This window comes from Natator depressus, chromosome 18 (genome assembly GCF_965152275.1).
Source record: "Natator depressus isolate rNatDep1 chromosome 18, rNatDep2.hap1, whole genome shotgun sequence".
Lineage (NCBI taxonomy): Eukaryota > Metazoa > Chordata > Testudines > Cheloniidae > Natator > Natator depressus.
This window is the reverse complement of record NC_134251.1, coordinates 3,258,746-3,277,474: the sequence shown is the minus strand read 5'-3', so window position 1 is coordinate 3,277,474 and position 18,729 is coordinate 3,258,746. Positions and strand designations below refer to the sequence as shown.

The 18,729-nt window shown below is 44.7% G+C and overlaps 1 protein-coding gene across 1 annotated transcript; it reads right to left on the bottom strand.

Moving 5' to 3' along the window:
- Window positions 1-826: 826 nt before the first annotated feature.
- PPIH (peptidylprolyl isomerase H) lies at window positions 827-14,671 on the bottom strand. The gene is made up of 10 exons (XM_074975497.1): window positions 14,525-14,671; window positions 14,172-14,236; window positions 12,628-12,651; window positions 12,206-12,250; window positions 11,626-11,668; window positions 7,362-7,454; window positions 5,058-5,145; window positions 4,181-4,221; window positions 2,478-2,568; window positions 827-1,033 (listed from the first exon to the last, which is right to left on the bottom strand). Exons 1-9 carry the CDS (start codon window positions 14,588-14,590, stop codon window positions 2,500-2,502), a joined length of 534 nt encoding a protein of 177 aa, XP_074831598.1. The 5' UTR covers window positions 14,591-14,671; the 3' UTR covers window positions 827-1,033; window positions 2,478-2,499.
- Window positions 14,672-18,729: the final 4,058 nt, after the last annotated feature.

Genomic DNA, 18,729 nt, shown 5'->3' with positions numbered 1-18,729 from the left:
GAATACACACAGTTGACCAGCTATTCAGTAAAGAAAATTCTAACTTATTTAAGAATCAAAATTAATTTTAACTGGCCTACTCTCCCCTGGTACCAATACTTTCAAATCAGGCGTTGTGTTTCTCAACTTTCTAGACAACCTGGTTTATACAGAAAGCTAATTTTAATAGAAGCAATGGCATCCAGTCAATTAGGAAGAAAAAAAATTATAACATTTATCAATTGTTGCAGACAGCTTTCCTAACAAATAAGCGTCCCTATGACACACTGGGAAAAGGATATTGATAGCCAATTTACCCCAGAGGTATGTGATTTGATGTGGAAAGGGGACGAGCAACCTCAGTGTGTAGCACAAAAAAATAAAATGTCTTTAAGATATTGTTTCAATGGTACCTCACGCCAGTCAGATGGAAAAAATATAGAGATTTAATGGGGATAAATGTTGAAGAAATTGTGGTGAAAGAGGAGTTATGCTTATATGGTGGCCATGTTTGGTCATTTGAGGGTATTGGGATGCAAGCTGTAACCAACTACCACAAACTGCTGGATATTTATTACCAAATGATCCCTTGTAATCCTCCTGGCGCTTCCTAGTGGAAAGGGTCATATAAAAGGAAATTAATTAATCTCTCTTCTGCTAATAGCTCTTGGCTGTTGTTAGCTTCCCACTGGAAAAAGGAAAATAGCCTGACCATAGAGAACTTGTTAAAAAAAAATGAAATTGTGGTTATGGAAAAATTAACATACAAATTACCCAGCAAAATAAACAGAAAACAGATAATTCAATATTTGGTTACCTTTTATTTACTCAAAGTACACGGACCTGCAGAAAAACCAAAAAGCACCTGTCCAAGAATCCAGCCTGAGATATTCTAATTGAACAACACTGCAAAGACATTTAACCAAATCCTTTATTTACACTGGAAAATTTGTTTTTAAAAAAATTGTACATCCTGAATATCAGAAACTTCTGTAGAAGTGCCAGCAGCACAGATATGGCCTGCAGGAAAAGGCGACGAGGGACCAATGACTACCTGGAAGTGGGAGGAGAAAGAAGATCAGTAATAGTAATAGCCATGTCACAGAATCCTCTGACTGATCCCCAAGAAGAACAGCTGAAGGGATGGAATAGAAACAGCTAAGAAATTCGGCACTCTTAGCCCCAACTCATGGTCTGGGTTACATCGCTGTGCAGTGATACTCAGCTGAGCCACAGTGTCTGTAGCTGTATCTCAGCTGGTCCTTGTCAGGGACATGGGAATGGCACAATTCTGTGGCCATGGAATGTGCAGCAGAATCTCAGCTTCCATTTAAAAATTATGCTCCCAGCCACCACAGCTGCAAAAGAAGCTTTGAAAACTATGAGCAGAGTGTAAACGCCTGCCCAAGTCTGTAAGCAACTTAACACCTGCCTCTCAGTGAAGCGTGCTCCACGCATCAGCCCAGTGGGGGAGCTGAACCTAAAGATGGCAATTTCAATGTCAGCATTATTAATGATTTCACTGTTCATCATCTTAACAGAACTACCCAGCTAACGGGAACTGTGAACTGGGGAGAGGAAGCAGCACAGAATGGTGATATTACTTACCTACACCATCCTGCAAAGCACTGAATGCCTTCTCTAAGGGGCAGAGGGCACTCAGCATCTTACAGGATTGGGTCCTAAATGTCTGCAAAGCACTGTGGATCTAAACCCTTCCTTGTGGCAGGTATCTATGCAGGCATTTTGGGAATGATTTGGGCTTAGCTTGTTTTCAAAAAGCAGTTCTGTTCATCTTGCAGATGATATGAGTGGAGAGGAATCATATGCAGTGCTTCCATGCCACTATCTGCTTGTTAAAATCTGAAAGTCAGTGGCTAAAAGGCTAACAAAAACAGATGTTTGGGAAATTCTATTTTAAAATCAAGTTGTAGATTGACATGCTGTAATCTGCGCACACATGTTGAAATGCTTTTTGTCTGGGATGAAGTAGCTGGATGAGTGGGGAAGACAGCATTATACTTTAATATAAGGTCTCTGGCGCAGTCTATGACCTTAAGTACCAACAACTATGTGAGCAAACCAAGGTAGCCAGGAGCATAGTAAATGCTAGAAACACTTGACCATGGATCAGGAGAATGGCACCTTCTGTCGTCAGGAGAGAGGGTGTACCACGTGTCAGCAACCTCACTTTCAGGACAAGAGCCCTCCCCATCCTGACAGTAAGTGCTTCAGCTTCATGACACATACGGCCCCAGGAGAGACAATGCCAAAGCTGCCCTGAATTAGGAAATACAGAATCCTCTATTCTTCCAGCAGGTACTTTCTTGGGCTTTAAGATTTACTTGCATCTCCCACAGACTATGAAACTCTTCACTCTTTGCAAGTTGGCAGAACCGCAAATTGTGAACTTCAAGGCAGTGAGAGGTGGATTTTGATCACAATAATCTCTTATCAGATAGTTTCTCAGCCACACTGATGAAGACTGACAGACCTACCGAGATTTCTGCATTCATTGCTCTACATTTCACCGCACTGTGAGATGACCACTGGCAGTTTGGGTTTGTTATTTGGACCAGTAGGTACATTCTGGGGGGACAAAAAAATCCACACTGTTACAAGGTATAAATACACAGCAAGTTAGTGGGAGTCACAAGCTATTTTGAGAGGCTGGATAAGAGACTTATGCTAACTGAGCCTCACGAATAGGGAGGAACTGCCCTTGGACTATGTCTGACTCATGACTGCTGCTCTTTCATTTCCTCTTCTCTTTTGCAGCAATGTCCTTGGACCCTTTCCTAGAGCCAGCTAACTGCCTCTTTACTACAGAGCTGTGAGACATGGGAGAGACTCTGACCTCACAAATGGGGAACAAAGCGAGTGGCAAAGCGATACAGGTAGCTTCCAGTGAGATGCAATATGTATCATGTCACTTGCTATTTCTTTGGCTTTAGGTCTTTAAAATGACACTAATTACAGTATCAAAGAGAAAAGCAACCCCACATTTGTACAGAAGGGGGAGCTATTCAGTAACCTCAGAAATCACACATCATTCTGGACTTGGGCCAATGCTCTTCGTGTGTGTCACTTAATTCCTTTCTACTCTGCCCATCATAGTAGTGTTTGGGCATCCTACAAAAGAGGTACACAGTTATCCTCCTTTTGTTTATAAAAGTACTTCTGGTGGGAAACGCGGCAAGAGGAATTCTCCTTCTGGTCTCCAGCCATGGTTATGACGACTCTAAGCTATGTGTCAGTTTTGGTCTCTTCTGTGTTGGCTACACCTCCAATTTACAGCAGTCAGACAAGGTGATCAGGGAAAGTTTACACTTTCTGTACATCTAACAGAAAATTTTAACAAAAATCACCTATACGGTGGTTTTCTTAAAACAGAGCTAGCAATAAAGGAATTGTGCTGTATGATTCCCAGCATGAGACCTTTTCAGTGAAGGTCAACATGAGGCTTTAAGTGGAGCTGTTGTCAGCTCTGTAATGTCTTTCCCCGTTTCGATTCTCTATATTCCTAGCATTCACACACTATTCCTGGCTCAGCTCTGGGATCCACTGTTTGCACTCAAGCACCCAGTCAGAAAGCAGAATGCCAGGGGGTGCTCTGTCTATTCAGCTATCCATCGCAGTGGTACGCCAACACTTTACAAGAGTATATTAAACAGGCCCTGGGTGTTTATCAGCCACACACCATTCTAAATATGGAACTCACTGGTCAACACATAGATGTGTGTATCTGCAGCACCTGGAAACCCTTTGGAAACCTTGTTTAATATTGATTATTAGAAGGTGTTGATTAGATTTCAACTGAAGAACTCAGGGAATTTATCATCCCCTTCACATTACCATGCAATATCACAGAACCACTACATTCCTGTTCTCAACTTGTAAATCAAACAGGTTTCCAGAAAGGATTCTATGCACCACAACCAAACCCATCTGAACAAGCTTCCCAGTCACTAACTGGCTACTCCAACTGCACAGCACAAAACTCCCTGTGTCTTACTAAGGTAAATCTACATGATGGACTCCCTCACTGCAGAGGGCACAGCCCCTGCAAGGAGCTCCCTGGCACTATTGTTAAATCATTATCCTGCACATGGACAGGGAGGGAACATGAAGCCCTGATTACTGCCGCATGTGACTATCTGGCTTGCGCATTCATGAACAGGATGGAGAACTAAAAACTTACTTCAATTTTTCTCATGACAAGGAGCCCATCAACGATTTTACCTGTAAGGGAAAAAGAACACTTATCAGTAGCAGTTTTATACTGCACTTATTCACCTTTTCTGTAGTCCCAGATTGTCAAGTACAGAGGATACTTTACTCTAATTTCTCAGACCCCTGTGATTCCTTTGCTCTGGACTTGGCTACCTCTCCATACACCATTCTTTGCCCCAGCGAAGTCTCTCACCCATTTATAACTACAGGACACCTGTGGGTTTGTTATATATCTGATAAAGGGCTCATAAATAATACAACTACAACCTTCCCAGACATGGGGCTGGTGTCTATATCTTCAGGACAGGCACCGTGCATCTTCCCAGCAGGTAGGGCGTGCATGGAAATACAGACTGAGTCACAGCCCTCTCCGGTGTATTATTAGACATAATCCTACTGATGGAGATGCAGTTTGTGTTGTTTGTGAACAGGAAAAATGGCTATCATCAAATAGCCTGGAGGACCCAATAAGGAGCAGGGCCCCATCATGCCAATATTATACATTAGTTCAGTAATAAGATGACAGACCCTACCCTTAAGATCTTACAGTCTATGACATAAAATGTGTGCTTTTGTAAAATTACGGCAAGCAAACTCTGGTGTCACTGCTATTTCACCATGACACATAAAATAAGCATCAGTTCTCCCCATCCTTCCCTCAACCAAGTCATCATTAACTAGCTGATTTATTACTGCTTTCACAATAGCAGTAGGTTTCGATGCAGATTTCCATAGAAGCTCTTACTCCACTTGGTTTTTGTTGTTGTTTCCCATTAATCTTACCCATGTGGTTGAAACAGAAGGGGTATACGACCAGGATATCACTCTGTGCTGCAGCTACTCACCAAACACAACATGCTTCCCATCCAGCCAGTCACATTTGGAACATGTGAAGAAGAACTGACACCCGTTTGTACTTGGACCACTGTTTGCCTGATTGAAAATGCAAAAACAAAACACACAAAAAAGTTAGGGAATAGAACATCTCAAGCCAGAGGCAGTCAGAAGACAGAGGCACCTGAAACAAGAGTGAGCTGTCACTCCTGGACTATATTCTAAAGTTAATATTAGCTCCACAATATGTGGAGCAAAGAAAAAAGCAAGAAGTGCCATGTGCTATGATGGGGACTGTGGCCTCAGAGCCCTTGCTGAGCAATAACAGATCATCTGAATCCGATCTGTGGATAGTTCTCTGAAAACATCCACTCAATGTGCAGCGGCAGTCAAAAAAGCGAACAGAATATTGGGAATTATTAAGAAAGGGATAGATAATAAGACAGAAAATATCATATTGCCTATATATAAATCCATGGTATGTCCACATCTTGAATACTGCATGCAGATGTGGTTACCCCATCTCAAAAAAGATTTATTGGACATGGAAAAGGTTCAGAAATGGGCAACAAAAATGATTAGGGGTATGGAACAGCTGCCGTATAAGGAGAGAGTAATAAGTCTGGGACTTTTCAGCTTGGAAAAGAGATGACTAAGGGGGGATATGATAAAGGTCTATAAAATCATGACTGGTGTGGAGAAAGTACATAAGGAAGTGTTATTTACTCCTTCTCATAACACAAGAACTAGGGGCCACCAAATGAAATTAATAGGCAGCAGGTTTAAAACAAACAAAAGGAAGTATTTCTTCACACAATGCACAGTCAACCTGTGGAACTCATTGCCAGGGGATGTACTGAAGGCCAAGCTATAACAGGGTTCAAAAAAGAACTAGATAAATTCATGGAGGATAGGTCCATCAATGGCTATTAGCCAGGATGGGCAGGAATGGCGTCCCTATCCTCTGTTTGCCAGAAGCTGGGAATGGGCGACAGGGGATGGATCACTTGATGATTACCTGTTCTGTTCATTCCCTCTGGGGCACCTGGCATTGGCCACTGTCAAAAGACAGGAGACTGGGCTTGATGGACCTTTGGTGTGACCCAGTGTGGCCATTCTTATGTTCTTATCTGTGAGTGTGTGCAGCCAGCTGAATCACAGAGATTCTTCTGTAGCTCTGAAAGAGCTTTGGGGCCAAAATAATACCGTGCTGAGATCCATAACATCACACTGTGCTTTTGGGAGAAGGGTGCATCTTTTGTATTGATGACACTTACTGCATCATAGAAATTGTCACAGGTGAAGCTGAAAATTTAGGGATCTGTGTAGGGGAAAGTTATGGATTTCTGCAGTTAGGAATGATGCTTAGGATAAACAGGTTAGCTGAATGTCTCTGCTAAAATGATCAGCAGTGAAACAGTTAATGATGAAATTTATTTAGCCCTCTACAGGTTTCACAGTTAACACGCTCTGAAAGGTGTGGTACAGTTCCCACACCTCTCAAAGCTGTCTTTTCAGGCTGTCTCAGGAAGACATCACTGCATCAGTTATACTTGGTTCATGTTTTCAAGGTTCTCTTTGCAGCCAGGAGGTGGCCCAGAAACAGGTTACTTAAATTAACACTGAGAAAGGAGAATTCTGTAACAAATCCTGCAGCTTCAGATATCTGGATATCTGGGGTTCTGCCCAGTCATGTTCCAGCACAACTGCCCATTATGGGGGTACCATCCTCTGAAATAGCTAGTTAGTGACAACATACTGCACTAGATAGACCATTTGTCTGGTCCAGCATGGCCTTTTGTATGTTCCAACCTACATAGCATATGATGGTGGCTGTGTTTCTATAAAATGAAGCACGGAGCATATATTATACAAGATTCAAACACTATTTCTATTGCTATTCAATTTCTTGACTCAACATTAGTTGGGTGGTGTTTAATAACGATTAGCAGGTAGAGAAGAAAGACTTACTGGAGTGCAAAAATATGAGAGACCAATAATTCTAAAAGCAGAGCAAATTAAACCTACCCCAACAATTCTAATAGAGAAGGGTAAATTATTGACTGGATTGCTACCTTGAGTCATGTTCATTAGCACCTTATGCCATTAATGGTTCCACTGAAGTCATTGGGAGCTACTCACAGAGTAAAATACTGTTCAACATGACTATGAGTAGCAGAATCTGGCCCTAAATGAGGATTTTTCAGACATTCTATCCAAAGTAGGAGACATCTGCAAGCCAGGAGATAAGCTAAGAATCTCCACAAGGAGCACAGAGCTATTTTAGTCCTACTACTTTGTCGTCTTATACTTACCATAGACAACAGCCCAGGAGCAGAATGTCTGAGTTTGAAGTTTTCATCTGCAAAGGGACCCCGGTATATACTAGCTACTCCAGTACCATCTCCCTGTATAAAGAGGAGGAAGGCAGGCGTTCAATCTCACCTCGATAGAAGTGCAGTCTGTAGCATGCATTTAAAATTCCGAGACAAACTGCTTTGTTAAATCAGAGTTCCAGTTCAGAACATATTTCCATTTGAAAACCATTGTTAACAAGAATGTTAGAACTGAAAACATCTGAACATTTTAGAGTAAGGAAACCAGGAGTCAGTGTTCTAACAGCAACTATGATTCAGCCCTTGCTACCTCGTCTGCCTTCCTCATATTAACCAGAAACTTGCTCCCATTGCCATATGAAACTACAGGAGAGAAAGGACAGATGGTGTCAAGTGGGGGGTGGAGTCCAGGTCTCAGAGCCAGGAGACAAGAGGTCATGGATGGTAGTGAGTGGATCATTTTAGACACAGCAGACATTCTGGAGGAAACAGAAGGGAGGAGAGAAGGGAAGGCGTGGGTGTGAAGTTTAAAAGTGTCACAGGTGACAAATGAGGCAGAGGTGGTGATGATGAAGGGTAAGCATGGTGGAAAGGGGGCGGGGGGGTTGGAGGAAGGCTCAGGGTTGAGGGCTAGCCTCAACTGTTTTAAGAACAGGGAAATGATCCCCTCTGTTGGCTTTTCCAACGGATGTCTGTGAGGCCTCAGATGACACACTTATGGGAAGCAGAGATTATAACTTTGCTGAAGTTCCAGCCATACTGAGGCAGCTTTTACTCACCCTAACTGCCAGCATTCAGGCCTCAAAACAATTTATAAATTATACCAGCACAGTATGTCACTTCTGCAAATTAGAAGCTTGCACTGTTACAAAGGAGTTTAGAACTTCCATGTAGGGTTGTCGATTAATCGCAGTTAACTCACGCAATTAACTCAAAAAAATTAATCGCAATTTAAAAAATTAATCATGATTAACTGCACTGTTAAACAATAGAATACCAACTGAAATTTATTAAATATTTTTGGATGGCACTGTAAAAATGATAAAAAATAGTATTTTTCAATTCACCTTGTACAAGTACTGTAGTGCAATCTCTTCAGCATGAAAGTACAACTTACAAATGTAGATTTTTTTTGTTACATGACTGCACTCAAAAACAAAATAACGTAAAACTTTACAGCCTACAAGTCCACTCAGTCCTACTTCCTATTCAGCCAATCACTAAGACAAACAAGTTTGTTTACATTTACGGGAGATAATGCAGCCTGCTTCTTATTTACGTCACCTGAACGTGAGAACAAGCATTTGGATGGCACTCTTGTAGCTGGCATTACAAGGTATTTACGTGCCAGATATGCTAAACATTTGTATGCCCTTCATGCTTCGGCCACCCTGCCAGAGGACAAGCTTCCATGACGATGATGCTCATTTTAAAAAAAAAAAAAAAAAGCCTTAATTAAATTTGTGACTAAACTTCTTGGGAGAGAATTGTATGTCCCCTGCTCTGTTTTACCCGCATGCTGCCATATATTTCATGTTATGGCAGTCTCGGATGATGACCTAACACATGTTGTTCGTTTTAAGAACACTTTCACTGTAGATTTGACAAAATGAAAAGAAGGTACCAATGTGAGATTTCTAAAGATAGCTACAGCACTCGACCCAAGGTTTAAGAATCTGAAGTGCCTTCCAAAATCTGAGAGGGACGAGGTGTGGCGCATGCCTTCAGAAGAGTTAAAAGGGCAACACTCCGATGCAGAAACTACAGAACCCGAACCACCAAAAAAACAAACAAAAAAAAAAAACCCCAAACTTTCTGCTAGTGGCATCTGACTCAGACAATGAAAATGTACATGCATCGGTCCCCACTACTCTGGATCGTTATCGAGCAGAACCCGTCATCACCATGGATGCACGTTCTCTGGAATGGTGGCTGAAGCATGAAGGGACATATGAATCTTTAGCGCATCTGGCATGTAAATATCTTGCAGTGCCGGCTACAACAGTGCCATGCAAATGTCTTCTTACTTTCAGGTATATTGTAAACAAGAAATGGGCAGCATTATCTCCTGCAAATGTAATCAAACTTGTTTGAGTGATTGGCTGAACAAGAAGTAGGACTGAGTGGACTTGTAGGCTCTGTTTTATTTTTGAGTGCAGTTATTTTTGTACATAATTCTATCTTCGTAAGTTCAACTTGCATGATAAAGATATTGCACTACAGTACTTGTATTGGGTGAATTGAAAAATACTATTTCTTTTGTTTTTACAGTGCAAATATTTGTAATAAAAATAATAATAGAAAGTGAGCACTGTACACTTTGTATTCTGTGTTGTAATTGAAATCAATATATTTGAAAATGTAGAAAATATCAAAAAATATTTAAATAAATTGCAAAAAGAAAAGGAGTACTTGTGGCACCTTAGAGACTAACCAATTTATTTGAGCATGAGCTTTCGTGAGCTGTAGCTCACTTCATCGGATGCATCACCACAAGTACTTTTCTTTTTGCGAATACAGACTAACACGGCTGCTACTCAAACCTTAAATAAATTGTATTCTATTATTGTCTAACATTGCGTGATTAATTTTTTTTAACCACTTGACAACCCTACTTCCATGATGTCTAACAGGTGATTCCTACAAGTATTATTATTTGAGAGTGCAGGAGGGCTACTGCTTCCTCAGGACCCTCCAGATCCAGAACTGCGCAGGGCTCTGGGGGCTCTAGGACTCCTGAGGCACACCCTTTGCCTTCAGCCATGTGGCTTTAGGCTTAGGGAAAGAAAGAGTGAGTCAGAACAAACCTGCCTGAGACCAAAACTGGCAGAGCAGCTTCAGAAGCAGTGTAAGTAGGGGCTTCTAGACACTGATGATTTATTTTTTCCCCAGTTGACTGGACATTCTCTTCCCCTGTGCTGACTGGTGTTTGCCCCAACCCCCTCCTCTCTCCCCCTCTCCTTGTTTTCTGTTTAGCTTAGACCCTCCCTCACTAAATCACACCAAACACTAAGAAAAAGCACAGTGGCACTAACATGATGTTTGCCGCTATCACTGTTTATTCTGCTCTGTACGTTCTACCTGCCACTGTTAGTCTTATCTGGTTAGACTGCAAGTTCTTCAAGGGAGGGGCTGGCTACTGCTCTAAGTCCAATACCCAGCACAACTGCTCTCAGTTGGTTCCCGGCTCTATTGTAATAAACAATTTTTTCTCTCATAATTAGCAGTAGCAATAAGTTACAAGTGTCAATGGAACTTGTAATTTTTGCTAAGCTTCTACTGGAAGTTGTCAAACGTCCCTGTGGGGTTTAGAAGAGCACTCATGAATAAAGAACCTGACTTTAAATAAACATAGGTAGCTAAACCAAGCTTCCTGTGGCCAGTTTTGTGAGAGCTATCATGAAGAATCAAAGCATAACCATTTTTATTTGATTGCTTTTGATCAGCCAGCTTTTATTCATTTTCCCAACTCATAATTCAAACTGAAAAAAATAGCAATTTTCCCAACTCCCAAATAGCTCAATGAACCTCAAACTTAAAAAAATATTCTCCTCTTATCAAAGCCTGAGGCCTACAAATTTCAAGCAGAAATTACCTTTTAATTCTGAGATAGTTCAGTAGGGGAAAACCCATCAAACTTAGTCACCCTTCGTAGAAGCTCCGTTTCCTCTAAATACAAATGTTCTCTCCACACAGCCAATTATCATTTTTCTTCACTAGTGTGAGATGCAGTTTATGAAACACTGGTTAATCTGGTAGTGCAGAAAATTACACTTTCTTTTGAAAACATGAATGTCAAATCCAACCCTCAACTGGCAGACCAAACATTCTCCAGAAAAGATGATGGAGAACATTGATGTTGTGTGGAATGAACTGTCTCATGGTTAGAGACACCTCCAGTAGGCCATGGAAACCCCACTTTGCAGAGGACAGTCATTGCAGCAGAAGAGCCCAGCACTTCTCACCCAAGGAAAGGGAATTTTTGCATGTCAGAAATACATGACAATTTAGCTAATGCTGTTCCAGTTGCTGCAGAGAAAACATTTTGCCCAGTCCCCAGATATCTGTTTCCTAGCACGTTCCAATTTATTCCAGTGCAGAGAGTAGGAAAACACCAGCGAAGCTTCTCAAGTAATATCTTCTCATGAGAGAAATAGTGAATAGAAAACAGATGAATATCTACCCAGGAAAGAGCAACACACCACACATCCTTTAAGACAGGAAAAGAACACAGAGTACCTACGTTTACAAAGTCACCTCCCTGTATCATGAAATCCTTAATGACTCTAAAGAAGTAATAAAAAAAATAATAGTTACTTCTTTCTGAAAAAACTTCTTGAGAAGCTTAATATGTTAGTGAAAAATAGAGATACTCCCCACAACAATGAAAATGCATCATGATTTGCAAACACATACATTCTGTAATAATGTATATAATTCCAATATATAATTCCCACTGTTTAAGATAAAACGAATTGTGGCCCTTGGCCGTTAGATCTGATGATGTACTCAAAGGGAATTGAACCCTGATCTCAAGAGAGGCAGAGAAAGGAGAGGTACTGCCTGTCTATGGGGTCAAAGGCACCTAGGAGGCAGTGGTTTCTCTCTGTAAGTACAACAGAAGGGCTAGCAAGAACTACAGTGGACAGAGTCCCGCAAACTATAGGTGCAAGGCAGAGGTTACAGAAGGAAAACAAATTCAGAGCTACTATTTTTTAATGTGTACAGCATGCCTCTTAGTTCAAGGATGTCCTTAAAAAGAGGGCTCCAGAATGCCTGTAGTTCACCAAGCTGTTTTAAGCATTAGAAGGAAAAATATTTACCTGTGGAAAGTGCTCCCTTTGTAACCTATTGGGACACCATCTTTCCTACAATGAAAGAAAAAGAAAGGGCATTAGGAGTCACTGCACCTCACAGCACGAAACCCCCCAGGAGTCTTTAGTCCCAAGAGCTCCAAGCTGAGGAGATCAACTCCTATGTGCTGCCTTGACATGTTTCCCTCTTACACTGCTTGTGAGGGCAGCTTGTTTGGCAATATTGCAGTTTGTAGCCAATTCAGTCCGACAAACAGCAAAACTATTTTTGATGTCAACTGAGTGTTTTCCAAGAGTCTTTATTTTGCATTCATGTAGGTAACAAGGAGGAGGTTAAGAATAAGTACATCTAATCCCTACTATCTGTCCATAACTCTTCCTGCTTGTGGGAACTTACTGCTTAAGCGGAGACAGAAATTGACCCTACATACCTGAATTCACCTGTACAAAATTGCCTGAAAAGAAAAAACAACACACACACCAGTTAGTGAGTCACTTTGAAAAGTTATTTGAAAATCAAGGACACAAATTATTACCCACTGAATATGTCACAGAAGAGGAATAGCAGGGATGTCCATTATTAGAAGGAATAAATGACACTGTCTCTAGAAGAAGGTGCCATCAAGAGCTGTTAGTAACTTTCAGCTCCTCAGGTTTGTTTCTGCAGCTGGGAGAGGGACAGGACCGGACAGATACTGGGACTTGTAAGAGGCAGGTGAAGTGGAACTGGGCAGCACTTTGTGGAGGTCTGTGATGGATGAGGATACACTTGCTCATCTTGAGGGACTGGGCTGTCTGGTGTGCAAGACACCCTCCAGCCAGAGGTAAGCAAGCAGGGGCCAAGTCAGTAAAGTTGCCATCTCTCTTGTGTGCTGAGGTGCTATGGGAGGAAGGGGCAAACATGAACAGAGTGGGCTGCTAGGTTTCTGAGTCATGCACACATCTCCCAAGCAAGAATGGTTGACTTGCTCCTCTTTTCTGAGGATGTGGGAGTAGCAGCTTGGGCCAGGCCTCCTTCCTTAGGAACTAGTAGAAGTCTGGCCAGTCTGAATGTACAGCTGAGTTTTGCTCACTCTGTGGACTGAATCTCACAAGGACATAGCACAGAATTTGGTGCCTGGGTGGTGATGGGGAGATATGACAGTAAGGCCACCACATCTGCTAGGCTATTTCCAATATGGAGACTTGACATGGGATAAGAGTCTTAACCCTGTCCCTTACGTTTAGGGGACCAACTAAAAGTAAAAGTTCAGAGAAAATTATGCATGTCTGAGTAGACAAAGTTAGACAAACCCGTGACCATTCCCACCTTCCCCAGAATGTGACTCCATGGAAGCAGGTGGTGGGCAGGAAAACAAGAATGCTCAAAGTAGGATTTCCTAGAGGTGAAAAAAAAATGGCCAGGGGTAACATTGGTCTGGCTTCTGGCAGCCTAGCAAGCAGGTACTTTTAGTCCAGAAGGTGTATCCCAGGCTTCAGAGTCTAAGATTTAGTTTCATTTAAATCTCTAGTCTTGAATATTATAAAGACATCTTAAAACATGACCTGAGTGTAACTGATGCAGTGTAACTAATGCCTGGGTCTGCAGAGAGCCTGAAACTAAACTTTGAGAAATGTGAACTACCCCTTTCATCTGAATGGGATGATGGCTCTGAAATCCAGGGATGACAGTTTAATTGTCAAGGCTGTTAATGATTTCCTTGCTGATAAAAGCACATTTTAAAGAGGACCGATCACTTATGAGTGTGCAATCTGCTGCATGGGGCAGCTCACACATGTGCCTCAAATGGGCAGAACTCAGTGCACAACCACTACTAAAATCTCTTCCCAATCAGACACCAGGGGCACCGAGCTGCGCCGGGCGCCCCACCACAGGGAGGGATGGTCCGGAATGGGGCTGTCCTACCATGTGTTGCTGCGTGACCGACCCCAGGGCATTGGGCTGCCTCAGTAGGAGCAAAGTGCCACAGGTTACCTGAAATTCTCCGCCGTTTTGGGCACAACGTCAGCGAACAGCTCCACCTTCATGCGGCCGATCTCCTGGGGGGACAGCGAGAATCAGCGCTGGGCGCCGCCCGTCTAAAGGCTGTGACCCCGCCGCGGCCGCCTCTTCCCCCGGGCCCCCGCAGCCCGCCGCGCCCGCCTCTTTCCCCGGCCCCCGCACCCCGCGCCGCAGCCCCTGGGCCCGAGCCCCCGCGCCCGGCCGCGCCCGCCTCTTCCCCCGAGCCCCCGCACCCCGCCCGCCTCTTCCCCCGAGCCGAGCCGAGCCGAGCCGAGCCGAGCCCCCCCCCTCCCGCGGTCCCGGCGCCGCAGTGGCCCAGCCCCCACCTGGCCGCCGATGCTGACATCGAAGAAGACAACGGGGTTGTTGGGATTGGCTGCCAGCACCGCCATGGCGACCCAGCCTCACCCGGAACCGGAACCCGGCCGCCGGCAACATGGCGGGCCTGCCCCAGGCACGCGCGTGCGCAGCAGCACGTGCTCCGCCCTCGGGGCGGGAGGGGTCGCCGCGGAGGCGCCTGCCTCGTGCCCGAAGCTGTGGCTGTAGGAACGTGCTCGGTAGGGGGCACGGAGCATGCGCAGTAACCTCTGCGCCTTCCTGGCGTGGGGCTCTGCAGGCGCTCTTTACACGGGCTGCAAAGGGGGAAGCGGAGCCGGGGGAGGCCAGGGTCCGAACGGGGGGCGGAAATCGACGGACGGCGCCCAGCGGCGGCAGGCAGGGTCAGGCTGGGGCCGAAGGGGAAAATCAGGGCTGGGGGAAGCCGGAGTTAAACGCAGGGGCGAGGCGCTGCTGCCCCGGCGGGGTGGGCGGAGACCCCGTGTCTGCAGGGCGGGGCCGGGGGCCTCTTCTTCCGCCGCCCCCAGGTGGCACCTCTGAGCCTGGGCTGCGCTGGGCTGGTTCTTGGCGGCCCGGAAGTCCCAGGGCCGGGCCCTGCAGCGCCTCTCGGCCGGGGCTGTGGGGCCTTGGCTCGGTGAGATACTTTACTCCAAACGAAGAATCCTGTATCCGTGTATCTGACCGCTCCATGTCTAGTTGGCAGCCGGTGTCAAGTGGAGTGCCCCAGGGGTCGGGCCTGGGGCTGGTTTTGTTCAGTATCTTCATAAATGATCTGGAGGATGGTGTGGATTGCACCCTCAGCAAGTTTGCAGATGACACTAAACTGGGAGGAGTGGTAGATACGCTGGAGGGCAGGGATAGGATACAGAGGGACCTAGACAAATTGGAGGATTGGGCCAAAAGAAATCTGATGAGGTTCAACAAGGACAAGTGCAGAGTCCTGCCCTTAGGACGGAAGAATCCCATGCACCGCTACAGACTCGGGACCGAGTGGCTAGGCAGCAGTTCTGCAGAAAAGGACCTAGGGGTGACAGTGGACGAGAAGCTGGATATGAGTCAGCAGTGTGCCCTTGTTGCCAAGAAGGCCAATGGCATTTTGGGATGTATAAGTAGGGGCATAGCGAGCAGATCGAGGGACGTGATCGTTCCCCTCTATTCGACATTGGTGAGGCCTCATCTGGAGTACTGTGTCCAGTTTTGGGCCCCACACTACAAGAAGGATGTGGATAAATTGGAGAGAGTCCAGCGAAGGGCAACAAAAATGATTAGGGGACTGGAACACATGACTTATGAGGAGAGGCTGAGGGAACTGGGATTGTTTAGTCTTCAGAAGAGAAGAATGAGGGGGGATTTGATAGCTGCTTTCAACTACCTGAGAGGGGGTTCCAGAGAGGATGGTTCTAGACTATTCTCAGTGGTAGAAGAGGACAGGACAAGGAGTAATGGTCTCAAGTTGCAGTGGGGGAGGTTTAGGTTGGATATTAGGAAAAACTTTTTCACTAGGAGGGTGGTAAAACACTGGAATGCGTTACCTAGGGAGGTGGTGGAATCTCCTTCCTTAGAAGTTTTTAAGGTCAGGCTTGACAAAGCCCTGGCTGGGATGATTTAGTTGGGGATTGTTCCTGCTTTGAGCAGGGGGTTGGACTAGATGACCTCCTGCGGTCCCTTCCAACCCTGATATTCTATGATTCTAAGTCTCATAGCCCTTCACCCCTTTGTCTGATCTGCTGCTGGGGTTCCCTGAATTCCTCTTAGCACGTCGTCATTTAGCTTTGATACTGTGCAGATGCATGTCACTGTGCTATTTAATTTATATTTTAACAAGGCTCATTGAAAATATGTATAAGTACTTGCTAGTAGTTTGAACAATGACATCTGTGTTTCTAGTATTGTTTTTTACTGTGATTTCCAAGTTGGAATTTTTAATTTAACCTTTTCTTATTATTTTTAGAGCAGAAGTTTATTCTGTTGGATCATCTGACTACCTGTCTTACTGAATTTCTGGCCTGGTCTCAAAACTTTGTTTTCATTCAATCCACTAATGGCAATTGCCTTTTGCGACTGTTATTTTGCCTCTCAATCCAGCCCTTAGTGTTTTTCTGTATGCCATTGCTTGCGTGTAGAACTTGATTCTCAAATATTCAGTAGAGGCAGTATACTATCTCATGTGACATCCTTCTCAAAAGCAAAAATCTATTGTAATTTTTGCTAAACATTAGAACTGCTGTAGTGGGTCAGACCAATAGTCCATCTAGTCCAGTATCCTGCCTTCTGACAGCGTCCAGTGCCAGGTGCTTCAGAGGGAATGAACAGAACAGGCAATCACTGAGTGAACCATCCCTTCATCCACTCCCAGCATCTGGTAGTCGGAGGTTTAGGGACACCCACAGCATGGGGATGCATCCCTGATTATCTTGGCTAATAGCTGATGCACCTATCCTGAGGAACTGATCCTCTCCACTAGGAGCACTGGGGAGTAAGGGTTGCCCTCACCAGTTCAGCGTATACTCCACACAGTGCATGGCTCCTTTGAGGTGCTAAGTATAGCTGGCAGTGCCTCCTGCCCCTACCCGTTTGCCATCAGGGTATTTAGGCAGCAGCAACATTATGGCTTCCATATGAATGGGTGTGTTTGCGGGAGGGAAAGGACTTCTTGGCCCTCTTCTCACCTCCACCTCTGTGTGATGGCAGCCATATTTTGACCCTGTAATAGATAGGAACTGCTTCTATCAGGAAAAATTCAGGTGAGCATAGATAGCTCTCAGTAAGGGAAATAGGAAATCCAAAATACTTCTCTCTCCTTTCTACCCAGCCAGAGACTAAAATACACCTGCATGGAGACAAACCCATCTGGATCATCTTTACCCTACTGACATCAAAATCTCTCTCTCTGAACAAGCTCCTTCATCTCCAATGAGATATTACCCCAGGAGCTTGCTGGAATCTAGCCTCCCTTTGATCAGAAACCTTTGTCAGTCAAGGCAATAGGATAAGTGCATTGCTGCCTGTGACTGCCTGCTGAGTTGATGAACTGTAATGGTCAGAGATTGCACCAACATAGAAGTATATTGAAGGCAAACCCTAAGAAAATTAAGAGTTTAAATTATCCTCCACATGTCCCGCGTCCCACTAAAATTAATCCAACCCACAGGTCACTTGGGCAGAAATGTCAGTGTCAGGATGGCACAGTAAATGAAGCTGCAGAATAAATGATGTTTAAATGAACTCACTCTATTTTTTATAATCCTCTGTTAAGAGGTAATTGATTCATATGTACCCCAGGCAGGGTCATTTGGAAGCCGAACACTGTATGTTTCCATCTCACACTGTAAAGTTTTAGCGAATTAGGACAAGTCAGCAAATAAGAACAACCTTAGGTATCAGTAACTGCTACTGGTAACAATTCACTGCTACTGGTAGCATAAGAACATAAGAATGGCCACACTGGGTCAGACCAAAGTTCCATCCAGCCCAGTATCCTGGCTACTGACAGTGGCCGATGCCAGGTGCCCCAGAGGGAGTGAATCTAACAGGTAATGATCTAGTGATCTCTCTCCTACCATCCATCTCCACCCTCTGGGCTAGGGACACCATTGCTTAGGGTATGTCTACACTACGGAATAAGGTTGAATTTATAGAAGTCGGTTTTTTAGAAATCGGTTTTATATATTCGAGTGTGTGTGTCCCCACAGAAGTGCATTAGGTGCATTAACTCGGCGGAGTGCTTCCACAGTACCGAGGCTAGAGTCGACTTGCAGAGCGTTGCACTGTGGGTAGCTATCCCACAGTTCCCGCAGTCTCCGCTGCCCATTGGAATTCTGGGTTGAGATCCCAATGCCTGATGGGGCTGAAACATTGTCGCGGGTGGTTCTGGGTACATATTGTCAGTCCCCCCTTCCCTCCCTCCCTCCCTCCGTGAAAGCAAGGGCAGACAATTGTTTCGCGCCTTTTTTCCTGAGTTACCTGTGCGGACGCCATACCACCGCAAGAATGGAGCCCGCTCAGGTAACCGTCACCGTATGTCTCCTGGGTGCTGGCAGATGCGGTACGGCATTGCTACACAGTAGCAGCAACCCATTGCCTTGTGGCAGCAGACGGTACAATACGACTGGTAGCCGTCCTCGTCATGTCCGAGGTACTCCTGGTCGCCTGTGTGAGGTCGATCAGGAGCGCCTGGGCAGACATGGGTGCAGGG

Excerpts from the sequence above, each read along its gene's own strand:
- PPIH (XM_074975497.1), bottom strand. The coding sequence starts at position 14,590 with ATGGCGGTGCTGGCAGCCAATCCCAACAACCCCGTTGTCTTCTTCGAT. Across the intron at positions 14,237-14,524 it reads ATGTCAGCATCGGCGGCCAG|GAGATCGGCCGCATGAAGGT; the intron begins GTGGGGGCTGGG and ends CTGTCCCCCCAG. Across the intron at positions 5,146-7,361 it reads CTCCTGGGCTGTTGTCTATG|GCAAACAGTGGTCCAAGTAC; the intron begins GTAAGTATAAGA and ends ATTTTCAATCAG.